General features: G+C 43.2%; 1 protein-coding gene across 1 annotated transcript in view; it reads right to left on the bottom strand.

The window, feature by feature from the left end:
• The window catches only part of TRPM5 (transient receptor potential cation channel subfamily M member 5), a 36,091-nt gene extending 22,697 nt beyond the window's left edge, over positions 1-13,394 (bottom strand). The window contains exons 1-10 of the mRNA XM_077924650.1: positions 13,375-13,394; positions 12,545-12,698; positions 11,457-11,637; positions 10,654-10,820; positions 9,476-9,656; positions 8,709-8,773; positions 6,711-6,902; positions 5,300-5,402; positions 3,793-3,911; positions 1,769-2,119 (exon numbers count right to left, since the gene is read on the bottom strand). Coding sequence (XP_077780776.1) covers positions 1,769-2,119; positions 3,793-3,911; positions 5,300-5,402; positions 6,711-6,902; positions 8,709-8,773; positions 9,476-9,656; positions 10,654-10,820; positions 11,457-11,637; positions 12,545-12,698; positions 13,375-13,394 — 1,533 coding nt within the window. The remainder of the gene's footprint in view (positions 1-1,768; positions 2,120-3,792; positions 3,912-5,299; positions 5,403-6,710; positions 6,903-8,708; positions 8,774-9,475; positions 9,657-10,653; positions 10,821-11,456; positions 11,638-12,544; positions 12,699-13,374) is intronic.
• Between the last annotated feature and the right edge of the window lie 529 nt (positions 13,395-13,923).

Here is a 13,923-nt window from a genome sequence, read left to right as displayed (position 1 = left end):
CTAAAGGAGCAAATAACTTGTTATAATGCTGTTTATCTGGAACTTCCCTAAGTGGATCTTTCTATTTGCAGGCAAGCGTTATGATCCCAGCCATATCAAAACAATTTTCCAAAGTAGGAGAGACCTCCGGCTCTTGAGCAAACCCTTCACAAGGATCTTCTCCATGCCACAGCAATTAGCTACAGAGGGCATGCTTAGAAGGATGTACAGCACACTGAACGGCTGCCATCTATTAATTGTGATGTACCAGATCATAGTCCGAATAAGTGGAACGGCATCCCCTGTTCCATGCACTGTAATGTAGGAGAGGGGACATATCCTTTAAAATTAATTATGCTCTTCGAGTTAAGGAACATCTGGAAACATGTAGGCAACCTCTATCAATATGTTTTGTATCCTTTTAGAAAGATAATGCGTCTCTGAGTTTTCAGGCAAATTTTATGTTCCCCAATTGTCCGGATGAAACCACGGCATAGCACTTATATCTGTACCAGTTGCAAGCCCCGAAATGGCACCTCTGTCTGTGCTGAACGCAAAACCAGAGAGCTCCCAGCTCCCTTAAATAAGCCTCTTGGATTTTGTTTTTTTGTTTTTGGCAGTAGCCTGAGATAATTTATTCACTGTCACTACTGAATTAAAGGCGCACTGTGTCCTGGAAACAAATGAATAGGTATGAGAACATCCTGTCTGAAAGACATTGGGCAAAGAAGCTGCAATTAGCCATATGACCCAGCTTTCTGTTATATCAGATTTTTATTTGGTTTTGGCAACAAGAGCACACTTTTCAGCAGACACTAATTAATGGTGGCTCATTAAAATTCAAGCAAGTCATCTCAAGGTCTAGCATGCAAAAGCTCGTACATAAATCAAGGCTCAACGGTTCAATCCCTTTACTGCTTCCTTTATGCTGAGAGAGAGAGAAAAGTAAGCATTTTGATGCTTACATTTCCCAGTGAAAGCACCACATCAGTATCTGATTCCTGATTTTGGATTTTTTACCCTCACTACCCCATGATGTATCTTTCAATACGGTCAAACAGGAGCATTCTGATTGCATTTTTGTCCTTTGGACAATACTCTAAGCCCTGGTCCAGAAGTCACAGTGTGATATTTTATCAATACATTGAAGAGGTAGTTTGCAGTTTGCTACACCATTTTATTAAAAAATAGTTTCGGTATATGCCCTAACATAGGAAAGGAGAAATGCATAGAAATCAACAAACAATATATGTGCGTAATGTGGAATTTTCATATTTACTAATAGCATCACATAAAAATATCCAATAGTTATCCATTACAGCCAGGCAACTGCAATCTAGGCAAAAACAATAACATTGGAGTTGCTATCTGGTGGGGAATACTGCAAACTCTAGACCAGGGATTGGGAACCTGTGCCCTTCCAGGTGGACTTTAACTCCCATCAGCCCTGGACAGCATGGCCAGGGGTCAGGGATGATGTGAACCACCGTTTTTGAGAGCCATAGGTTGTCCTTCCCAGCCCTAGAAGGAAGAAAATTGTGAAAGTGGACAATGTCCAAGTTTCTGATGCCTCCCACATTTTACAGATGAAAGGCATATTGCCTTAAGGATTTCAATGACACATTCAGGCCATTTCAACAGTGATTTGACTTGTGAGCACAGCAGCTTATCATCTGTGACTTCTTGGACCTGAAAATAATGGAATTGGGTGGTATGCCAGTGGTTATATACTGGGTCCCAAAGGGCCATGCCTTGTGTTCAACACTCCCTATGTTTTTGAGAAACTTACGGCTTTCTTCTTGCTTCCAGATTTAGGGTCTTGGTAGAAGCCTCTGCATGCATCGTGAAGGAAGTCCTTCAGCACCCTGGAAACCTCATGAAGAGTGAAGAGAGGGCAAGTGTCCATTGCTTCCTTGTGCTGTTGACCACTCATCCCTGCCAAGGTGAGTCTGCTTTCCTCATGTTTTTTAAGCAGAAGCGAATAGAGGAGGCACTTTGGCGAGATGGTACAGTAGAGTCTCTGAAGACGGCTGTAGGTCAGGAAGTCATACATGTTGGCCCCATTATCAATGAACAACTTGACAAATTCAGGCTTGTCATTCACCAGGGCATCCATCATCACTTCCTCTAGGTCACATGACTGAGTGTACAAGAAATGCAAAAGGAAAAAGAAATTCCATTGCAGTAGTTATTAGCATTAGGAATTGTGACATTCTTGCCGCATGCAAACCGGAGCAAGGAGGTCCATTGGACCAGACAGACAAAAACAAGGTAAGGAGAACTTTACATCCTGGCACATTTCAATCTGCCACAGCAAGCATACAAACCCTGTTAAATAGCTTCTGGACTGGACCAGTTTACCATACAACAATTTTGCACCAAAGGAGCAATATGCAGATAATGTACTGTACTACTTTATGCCTGGCGTGCTCTGGTCCATGGGGTCATGAAGAGACAGACACAACTAAATGACTAAACAACAAAACCTTATGACTGTTCATTCATCAGGTTAAGTAGCTGCCTTGCACTGCACCCTGAGAGAGCCATTACATAGCTAAGAATAGAAACAATCAATATGCTTAGGATGTGAGCTTTTTGTCCTTCGCTGCTCAATTAGGTACTGGTCTAGACATTGCATGCACTGTGTGGACTGGTCTGCATCCCTTTGGCAAATTCTCCTGGCAGTGTTCTCTGGTAGAACCAATGGTATGAGCAGTAGCTCTCATTCATTGAGCCCACACCCTGTTCTACGTCTCAGGTATTAAGTAGTAAGACCAGGGCCGGATTTAGGTTTGATGAGGCCCTAAGCTACTGAAGGTAATTTGTCAACAACAAATTGTCACTGTTTTTTGTGTTGAATATATGCTATATGGTAATTTATTAGGTCCATACACAACACAAAACACTGTTGCTGTATGCAGGTTTTATTCTATTTTATTTTATATTTTGGAAATGTACATCCAGGTTTTTTCCTTTACAATTTTTGGGGCCCCCAAGAGAGTGGGGCCCTAAGCTATAGCTTGTTTAGCTTATACATAAATCTGGCACTGGGTGGGAGACTCACTATGTGCTTTGCTCAATGAGACTTGTCTGATGGCTACACAAAGATCCTCTTCAGCACCAAGCAAGGACCGTTCTATTCTCCTGGACATTTTAAAACTATGTTTCTTTGCCCTTGAAACAAATGATTTCTGCTTGGTTTCAATCCTGTTATCTCAGTTTGTCCCAGTTTTTAGGCAAGACGTTGAACATTTGGTTTAATGTTCTAAATACTTTAATTAATCTTATAATGTTTCAGTTGAACTCTTGTGTGAACTACCTAGAGGACTCTGTTGATTGGGCAGTCAAGTATATATTATAAATAAATAAACAAACTGTGATGAAACTGAAAGTGGTCCAGGTCATAGATGACTTGCTAAAGTTTAAACAGGTCTGATCAGAGTCTGAATTAGATACTTAAAGGAGAGCCCTACATATCCTTCACTGAGATGCATTTTGGAAGAAAGCTGATTTCTATCACTTCTTCTGGAATAAACATTTGGGGAATTTTTATCACAGAAATGCCGGTCGAGGATGTAGACCAGCCCTGGGATTCCTGACAGTGGAGTGCTTTGAGGATGCAATGGCATCAGATATGAACATTAATCTTAGGCCCTTTTCAACTGTTCAACTTTTAGATGACTTCTTCAGGATTGGTGAAGAAGATTACTCATGTGCATAACTCAAAAACTTCATTCGCCGGCAGATGCTAAAGTTACCAACTTTAGTATAAGCAACTCAAGCATGAAAAAACCGAAACAAACCAAACCCTACCTTCCACTCAACATCTCCATTGAATATTTCACTCTTGGCTATATCCACTCTGTTCCAGGCCACAGCCAGCTTCAGCTCATCCAGGTATTCTTGGGCTTCCTGACTATGACTTTTACAGGCTACCCATAAACATAAAATAAGAATACATTAATCATGCGCCTTTAGAATGGATTAACATGTCAATCCTATGCATGTTTACTCAGAAATAAGTCTCAGAAGTTCAGTGGGATTTGCTCTGAAGTGTGTCTAGGACTGCAGCCCCAAACCCTCAATAGTTAATAAAATAAAAAAAACTTTACTTTGAATCCTATTTTCTGAAAGTTTCAAGGTTTGTTGGTTTTTTAAAAAATGTTTTCACTACATTAAAAGCATTACAATTCAATTAAGCCAACTTAACTTGGGAAATAGGGATGCGGGTGGTGCTGTGGGTTAAACCACAGAGCCTAGGGCTTGCCAATCAGAAGGTGCCAATCAGAAGGTTCGAATCCCCATGACAGGGTGAGCTCCCATTGCTCGGTCCCTGCTCCTGCCAACCTAGCAGTTCAAAAGCACGCCAAAGTGCAAGTAGATAAATAGGTACCACTCCGGCGGGAAGGTAAACGGTGTTTCTGTGCGCTGCTCTGGTTTGCCAGAAGCGGCTTAGTCATGCTGGCCACATGACCCAGAAGCTGTACGCCGGCTCCCTCGGCCAATAAAGTGAGATGAGCGCCGCAACCCCAGAGTTGGTCATGACTGGACCTAATGGTCAGGGGTCCCTTTACCTTTTTAACTTGGGAAATGGCACTGAACAAAGTAAATACGAAAATTTAACCATCATTAGTCTGTCATTCATAAGCTTCTACCAGAGTGTGATTGTTTTTCATTGACTTTCTTATTTCATATGACTCCTTTTAGAGTTTAAAGGTAAAGGTAAAGGGACCCCTGACCATTAGGTCCAGTCATGACTGACTCTGCGCTCATCTCACTTTATTGGCCGAGAGAGCCAGCATACAGCTTCTGGGTCATGTGGCCAGCATGACTAAGCTGCTTCTGGCGAACCAGAGCAGCACATGGCAATGCTGTTTACCTTCCCGCTGGAGCGGTACCTATTTATCTACTTGCACTTTGACATGCTTTCGAACTGCTAGGTTGGCAGGAGCAGGGACCGAGCAACGGGAGCTCACCCTGTCACGGGGATTTGAACTGCCAACCTTCTGATCGGCAAGTCCTAGGCTCTGTGGTTTAACCCACAGCGCCACCCACATCCCTTTTAGAGTTTAGGGAGAGAGTAAATATTTTCCAATTTCAGTGAGCCTTTAGTCTGCAGTGGTCTTATGACTTTACTATTGTTTTATTATTTTTAAATTGTTTGAAATAGAATTGTTTTGTATATTGGTGGTTTTATCCATATTTTCCACCATTTTGAGTGTCTACCGGAAAAGAAATTTATAAAGAAATTAAATGAGGTAGTACTGGATTAGGGAGCCTTCTTTTTTTAAATAGACAACATATATTAAAAACATGTTACCTTTAACCAGTGCTTTCAAAATGACTGTATCCAGTTCTTCTGAACCTTCTTGTTCAAAGTTATGCACTGTTAAAAGCTGCTGCTGGACAAGAATGCTTTGGATCTAAAGAGATAAAGCAGTTTGATGTTTCCCACTTCCATTATAGTAAAAATGGTGTAATCCAACAAAATCATTCTCAGAGTTGGCTCACTGACATCAATGGATGTAAATTACTTAAAACCTCTGCTTTCAATGCATCTGCTCTATGACTAACACTTGATATCACCCAAAATATACAAAATACTCAGGCTTTAGTTACAAATCATTTCATTCCTTACCAAGGGATAAGAAAGTCAGAACCAAAGCAAAGACCTTTGGGGGCCAGTTTTGCGCTCTCTCTCTCTCTCTCTCTCTCTCTCTCTCTCTCTCTCTCACAAACACACACACACACACACACACACACACATACACACCAAACAAGGAGAATCTATATATGAACGGTTGAGGGAGTTGATATGTTTATCCTGGTAAAGAGGAGACTGAGAAGAGATGTAATAGCCATCTTCAAATATCTAAAGGGCTGTCACATGGAAGATGGAGCAAGCTTGTTTCCTCCTGCCCTGGAGGCTGGGACCTCAACTAGTGGATTCTAGTTATAAGAAAGGAGATTCCAACCAGGGCCATCTTACCCATAGGTGCTAAGGGTGCAAGGCACCCGGGCGCCAGGCTGTCAGGTGTGCTAGACCGAGAGTCTGGGGCCTGAGAATTGAGTCCAGGGAAGAGCCCCCCAGTCATCAGAGCTCCGCGACAGGCTCTTCTGCTGTGGGTGGCTCTGCACTGTGAGTTCGGGGGTGACCGAGCCAGTGAGACGCTGAGGCGGCTGGCTGGCTCCGCCCTCGTGCGTGCCTAGGCCTGGGCAACCTGGGGGTGGGCGCCAGGAGGATCTTTGCACCCCGGCGCTGCATATGCTTAAGACAGCCCTGATTCCAACTAAACAACAGGAAGAATGTTCTGAGTGTAAGAGCTGTTTGATAGTGAAACAGACTTCCACGAAAGGTGATGGACTTGAAGGTTTTCAAGTTGAGTGTGGATGGCCATCTGTCATGTTTAGGTTACAGTAGTTGAGACTGCTGCATTGCATGGAGTTGGATTAGATCACCCTCAAGGTCCCTTCCAACTCTACAGTTTTATGATCAAGCACTTGTATACAAAATCCTTAGTATTACAAAATGAAAAGGGAAAGAGAAGTACGGGGTGGGGGGTTGGTCTCATTTAAGAAAGATTAAGGAGGTGAAAGAATGGCTGGAGTTTAGAAATGCACGAAAGTATAGCCCAGGATGGTGGACAATAGAGTGGATAGGTGTTTACTGCAAACTGCTCATAGTCTGTAAATGCATTTGATGACTACAAAATACCAAGAAGTCAATTTACCACCGCAGTCCACTGAAGAATGTCTGTCCCCAAGAAATCCTCTGTGGGGAATTTTTCTTTTAACTGTTTTTCTACCACCTGTGGCACAATTAAGTGTGGCTCATTCATAAGTGCAGCTAAGATGTCAGCTATGCCACCAGATCCAGCCAAGATGAGCCAAGGGGCAGAATTTTCCAGTCCCCTGCAAATTCGCTGTTAAAAAAAAACAATAAAAATGATGAGACCATACATGTTCAAATAACATGAAAATGCAATGTTATGCAAAGTTACTTTGCACAAACAAGCCCAGCTAGTTGTATGTATTGGACTGCTGCCTAAAGTGACATTCTCAGAAATAACTGAACCCCTATGTTGCATTTTGTTATCTAGATTGCTATCTTTGCAAAAGGTTTGTTGAATTAGCCTGATAGTGACCCCAGTAAGGTTACAATTCTTAGACTAGACTGTGGCCCATTTCTCAAAGAAAATGTAAGAGATGGATCTTATTTTAATGAATTGTTCAATAGTGAAATCCCAGGACTCTTCAATCGAAAAGCTTTTTTTCTTTTTCAGTAGCTGGACAAGCACATGTGCTGAAGTGGTTTTGCATTCATAAAAAAATGTTGTCTTTAGCCATTGTTGAATAACATTTTCTAAGAACTACCTTCATGTGAAATGACACTCCAGGGTCATGGGCATTGCTCTGGCACTGGGAGAAAATGAAAATGGTGTCAGCACTGATGAGTCTAGTAATGCAGGCCCAGTGCCACCAGGTTGCTCTTTCTGGCATAGCAGACTGGCATAGCAGACTGGCATAGCAGCAATCCCACTGACAAGGATGCCAGGCCCATGACACTGTTTTTGCCAGTGTCATTTGAATTTCCCCTTTCTGTATCACTGGCGCCACATTGTGGGGGAGAATGTAAATGGTGACAGTACATAGGAAGCTCATCTTATATCGAGTCAGATGATTGGTCCGTCTAGCTGAATACTGTCTGCCATGATTGGCAGCAGCTCCCCGGGGCTCTGGGCAGGAGTCTTTCTCAGCATTTCTTGGAGATGCCATGAACTGAATCCAGCTGGTAAGTCCAGCTGCCAGGGCCCCACATTCCTTTCAGAGTTGGGCCCAAAACAAAATTCAAAACAAATTAAAGGGCTTCCCACAGCTGTCAAGAGCAGGGGGCCATGCTGGAACTGTAAGATGAACAATAGCTGGTTTTATTTCTTGGTTTCTGTAGCACAGTTTCCAGTCTGGCATCCATCTTTGAACAACACCCAAGCAGATGGGCCCCGAGCATGTTCTGTTCCCGCTTTTTCTCAAAAACCCTTTTGCCTTTTGGTCACTAGCTGGCAACCACATAAACATACCTTACAAGGAACTCTGGCTCATACGCAGCTATAGCCTCATCCAGACTTCCACTTGCCCTGCTGCTTCTCACCTGGGAAACCCGATCTTTACCGCTGAACTGGAGAAAACATCAGTCGGGTTTTCGGTGGATTGACATTTGCTCTGATTCAGCGCTAAAGAGCGAGTTTTCTTGGGGAAAGAGGTGGAGCAAACATAAGACCTCTTGGACCTATGCTTTCCAGGCATGGAACAAGCAGAAGTGTGGACAATCCCTGTGCTGTGTGCTGGTGGTGCCTTCACCTACACCAAACAGGTGAATCTACCTAAGCCTGTTGAGCCGCCTTAAGCTTTTTGGATTTCAACATTGTGTCCAACTTCCTCTCTCCTTCCTCTCTTGTTTTATTAACCATCCAGCCTAAAGATGAGTTCTAGAGAACTCAAAGGCTTGCTCACTATTTTGGAAAATTTGAGTTACTCCCAATAAAAGTGTGGTCCCTCTGTGACTTTTGAATCTTTTTCTGTCACTTATCAGCAAAAAAAGCAGGCTTGGAGCCATTATTTTTCTTGGTCTACATTTTATGTCCAGCACACTGTTTGGCTAAGTGTAAGGCACCTGAATATTTGCTTAAATAGCTTCCTCTCTTATTTAAACAAGATGATTAGCTCTTTACCTCGAGTATGTTCGGTCTTCCATTCACAAGCAAGCAGAGCACAGGGATTTCAATGCTGCCTGTTCCTAGATCAATAGAGGATTAAATATTTAAGTTAATAAAATCTATGCAGTTCTATTATCTCAGCTGTTCATTTGTTTCCCCCATCTGCAAGCATATCAACCCTGCTTCTCCCCGGCAAGGACAACAACAGGCTATGGTATATTTTTTATACCTAGTTAAAAGATAATGACATAGTTTGGGGATATCCATTGTAAGGTTATCCTATCCTACATTCAGCCACCAGAAATTGCATTGAATGCTATTAGCCTTCTGTGCTCTTCAGACTCCTTGCTGGATATTGTTTGGATATCTTAAGGGTGTTATACTAGAGGAGGATTTTGAACTGCCAGCTCACTTGTTAAAAGCAACTAAAATTGTGATTTGTCAAAAACAGAAAATCCCTCTGTCACCCTCTACTGACTTTTGATTATCTAAAGCCTGGGAGACGGCAATGGGAGGGGTGAAATCTCCTCAGGCTTATGTGGTCAGACTGACAAATTTGATAAGAGTAAGGGAAGGCAAATGAAAAGACAACTAATTTATTGGGAAATGGGGTCCATTTAATCTTTGCTGGGATAATAAAAGGCAAGATTTTCTATATAATATCAGTAGTAGACTATTATAAATAATAATCCTATCATCTGTATTTAAACAAATGTCCTTGTAATTGCAAGGAACCCAAGTAATAATCTAGGGCTCATCTTTCCTTTTTCACGTCTGCCCACCTCCGTAGCCAGTGCGCTGTTCTGAAATGTGTTTCTCGAAGGTGAGACGTAGCCTTGTAGTCCCATCCGGCTCATTCAGATCTTTTTCATCCACCAAGATAAAATGAGAGTGGTGGTTGTCAAGAAAATATAGAGGACCTTGGGCACTGTGGTCAGATTTGTAGCTTATAAGGCTGTCATTCTAGGGAAAAGGAGAGATTGTTTTTTGTACGAAAACATTGGTCTGGTTCAAGCATAGTGGGAAACCATGGCTTCCCACGATGAGGATGAGCTGCAGCATGCATCAGGGTCACATGCTCACCCCTCTTCTCTATTGAGTGCCAGAGTAAAAGATTAGAAGCATCTTCTACAGTTTTCAACAAACCACAGTTCCCTATGACAACTGAACACAGAGACCTGCGGCTTGTTTAAATTGTAGCTTGTGCAGAAACCAGAACCACGGTTAGCTCCTCCCTTGTTCTCACTAACTAGAGTTTAAACAAACCAGAGTTCCCTGAGTTGTCTGGTCTGAGGAAGGAGGTCTAACGGGCACTTCTGCATGTGTTCAGCTGCATGTGTTTAGGAGCTCCTGTGCGCAAGGCGGAGCAACCTGCTCCAGTACACATCGGAGGGGGAGTGGCGTGTGTCCTGGGGGGGGGTGCGCCGCCTACGGGGTGTGTGGCGCGAGTCCCAGGGGGTGCATAGCGAGTGGTGTGCAACCTGGGAGGTGCCGCCAATTGGGGGTCGGCATTTTGTGTGTCCCCCCCCTTTGGAATAGCACCCGGGGCAGACTGCCCCCCACCTCCGCCTCGGAACACCCCTGCCTGTGCGATCAGGAACGTGCATTACCAGGGTTGTGGATTATACAGGCTTCAAAGCACATTCACCAGATAGTACAGATAGTACAGTATAGGAAGGACAGGAGTTTGCATTCTCTGTTCAGGTATAAAGCTGTAAAGTCTTACTATTAACGCTCAAAAACTCATGATGTTTGTGTGCGCGCGCTATATAAATATATGTGCATGCATGGGAGTAAAATGAAAATCTATCCAACAAACTCTGAGAACTGATTTGTGACTTAGGGAGTCTGCACAGCACTATTCTGCCACCTGGTCAATGGGACCCAAGGGTTACAATTGTTTTCAGGCGGCCCCCTGCCGCCAACATCCTTTCTCTGTTTTCCTCGGCGGAAAATATACCTTGGCATTATCCAGAAGTTCTCTGTGGCGAATTTTCCCCAGTGAAGTTATTCCTATCGCAACCACTTTTACTGTGGAGGAAGTACTTGCCAGCATGTGATCCCGAACCGCTTGCCCTATATGTTTTGTTATTCCAACACGCAAGGCACTGGTAAAGATCCATGCACCTGAAACAAAAATTTACAAGCGTAAGATGTTAAGGACTTCCCAAACTTGGGTATTCAGGTTTTTGGATGACAATTCCCATCATGGTCCTGCTAGCTAGGGTTGAATTTTGGCAAAGTTCAAATCTCAGCTCAAATGCTCCGATGCCAGCACCATCCTACATTCCCTCTAAACTGACCTTAAACAATCTGTTAAGAATGGCTTGTGTTGGTGACATGCATGCTGCCAGGCTCACAAATCTGGGATGACAAATAAGTATATTCCAGGTAAACCTGCAGTTCAACCCCCCCCCCTTACACCAGGATGTACCCTCTCTTTCAATGGTTATTTCTCTATAGCTCAGGAGCGAAACATTGGATTAAATATATGCTTAAAAACAAGGGGAGCTGTGACTCAAACAAATGATACTACTTATGCTTGAATCATGCCATGCTGATAATCTGATATTGTCTCATTCACATGGCCTTGTTTTCAGAAAGATTTATCATATTGAATAAACAGGGGTAGAACTCTTTTGATAAAAAGTTGAGCCACTTTTAACATGAAGAACTTTTAGGAAATTTCCCCCTTATGAAGCAGGAATCATATTTGACAGGGATGTAAACAACTACTTTCCCATTTCAAGGTGTGGAACCGACCAGTGCTTTGCGCAGCCTTCACCAGTCCTTTTCTGAAGGTGTCACGCAGCCAAGGTTTCATCTGAAAGTTCTCTTCTTCTCCTACTAAAGAGACAACCAGGTTGGGAGCAGGAAGGTTCCACTTGTTAATCATGACGTCAAATATAACTCCAGGGTGGATGGCACATGGCACCTTAATAAACTGTAACCAAGAAAGGGTCATTCAGAAAAGAGGTGAGTGCCACAGGGAACTCTAGAAGTCAAGAGCCGCTCTGCCTTTCACATGCTTTGGGCTAGCTCAAGATAGTTTACTGCCAAAAGCAGAACAGAAAATGACCCAGAAAATGGCTGGGAGATCCTTCAGTGGAGGAACAGCTGTGTCCTGTTGCTTGCTCCTACCAGAGCAGAAGGTGGAGGGCAACTTTTCCCATCCCTCCCCAAGTGTTTTCCCTTTGGTGTCCCTCCCATTGACATGAATGAGGGGAGTGGATGACTGTGCCAGCTCCAGGTCTGGAGTAGTTTTTTGCCTTTGCGGGGGGGGGGGGGCATGTTGGGACATCCAAGGCCTCCCCTAATCTGCCCTTAGCATACCCCATTTTTGAACCAATTTCCTATGGTGTTTCACCAGCAGAATAGCACCAGTAGCTTTCTGTTATCATGTGATGGGTGGGCTTTGCCCATAGACTATGCCTGCAGAACTCCCTCTCTACCCATGGAGAAGGCAGCCCCCTGAGTAGATTCATTAGGCAGTAAAATCCCATCAGATGTAGCAGGGGTGACTACTAAGCAACTATGCATAAGATCAAGATCAAGGTGCACACCTGCTGAAAGGTAAATGTCCTGACTTAAATGTTTTGTGAATCACAGGCTCATTGTATCTGAGATCACTGGTTTTTGTTTTGTTTTGTTTTTGTTTTTGTTTTTAGGTATGTGAATTGTTTCAAATGTGTTTTTAGAGCTTCTTCGCAGAGTTGATCCCAGATCTTGAATGTTAGCACAAAGTACAAAGATATACAAAGGATGAAAGAAATAAGATTTTTAGAGTAAAAATAGTAGAATTCCCATCTTAAAAGACCTTCATGTCCCCCCAGTGAGAGGTTTTGTGCTACCTTTCCACGTTTCTTTCCAGAAGCCATGAAGTCGATTTCTCCTGTGCAATATGGCAATTCCCTTGGAAAGGCTCCTTCTTTCTCATTATTGTGCAGTTTTGCTTGTGAGTGCTCCTTTGGGACCCCTGAGGAATCATCAGCCTGACTGGCTTCCCTGAAGTAAGATAATTAAAAGATGAGTGACTTCAATGATGGGGCTTTATAACAAAAGTGTAATGGAATTACACCCAAAGTCATATTTTTAAAAATGTGAATGTCATCGTGATGGCTCAAGTTCACTATTTTAGGAGCATTTACATGGCTATATAGGGGACGCGGGTGGCGCTGTGGGTAAAAGCCTCAGCGCCTAGGGCTTGCCGATTGAAAGGTCGGCAGTTCGAATCCCCGCGGCGGGGTGCGCTCCCGTTGTTCGGTCCCAGCGCCTGCCAACCTAGCAGTTCGAAAGCACTCCCGGGTGCAAGTAGATAAATAGGGACCGCTTATCAGCGGGAAGGTAACGGCTTTCCATGTGCTGTGCTGGCTCGCCAGATGCAGCTTTGTCACGCTGGCCACGTGACCCGAAAGTGTCTGCAGACAGCGCTGGCTCCCGGCCTCTAGAGTGAGATGGGTGCACAACCCTAGAGTCTGTCAAGACTGGCCCGTACAGGCAGGGGTACCTTTACCTTTACCTTACATGGCTATATATAAAGTGCATACATGATCTAATGCATTTTATGTTATATATGTGCATCTGAATTCGTATGTATGCATGGCGGAAGAACAAGAGACACTTTTAAACCATACTTGCTGCCTTTTTCTTAATTCTTTAAGATTGTCACAAATGAACTTACACTTTACCACTTAAGTCCATGTTATCATTTGAGATGCTTTCTCTTCTTTTAAAGGCTTGGAGAACAATATTCTGGGCAGGGGAGAGAAAAGAAGTCAAGCTATATTTAGTTTACAGCATTCTAGTTACTAATATTTCACAGTAACATTATTGAAAAAAGAAACCAGTTAAGAGGTCTCCTACGACAATCGGCTTATTGAGCAGTCATCCTGATTTGCTTACACAAAGCTTATCTGGAGGTTGTAGCCAATCTTTATTGAGTATCCATTCTAATTTGTTTGTGGGGAGATTATCCAGCAATGAGCATTCATCCTGATTTGTTTGTGAGTGTTTTTTCTTCATTTTCCCATTAGTCATGTTTATCCCACACTTTTCAGTGGATTCTCCTGTCATTTTCCGCACTGGTTCTTTTTCCGAAGTAGGTGTGTTGCATTTAGGGTGACAGAGCACTTCAATTTGAATTGTTCAAACCTTAATTTAAAGTATGTGCTTTAATCCCTCCTGCAAAAGAGTGATAGTCTGGAGGTACCCAGAAGAGGAGACTGCATGT

The sequence above is a fragment of the Podarcis muralis genome, chromosome 1, assembly GCF_964188315.1.
Source record: "Podarcis muralis chromosome 1, rPodMur119.hap1.1, whole genome shotgun sequence".
Lineage (NCBI taxonomy): Eukaryota > Metazoa > Chordata > Lepidosauria > Squamata > Lacertidae > Podarcis > Podarcis muralis.
Note: the sequence above shows the minus strand (reverse complement) of the source record. Positions and strands in the feature narration are given on the sequence as shown.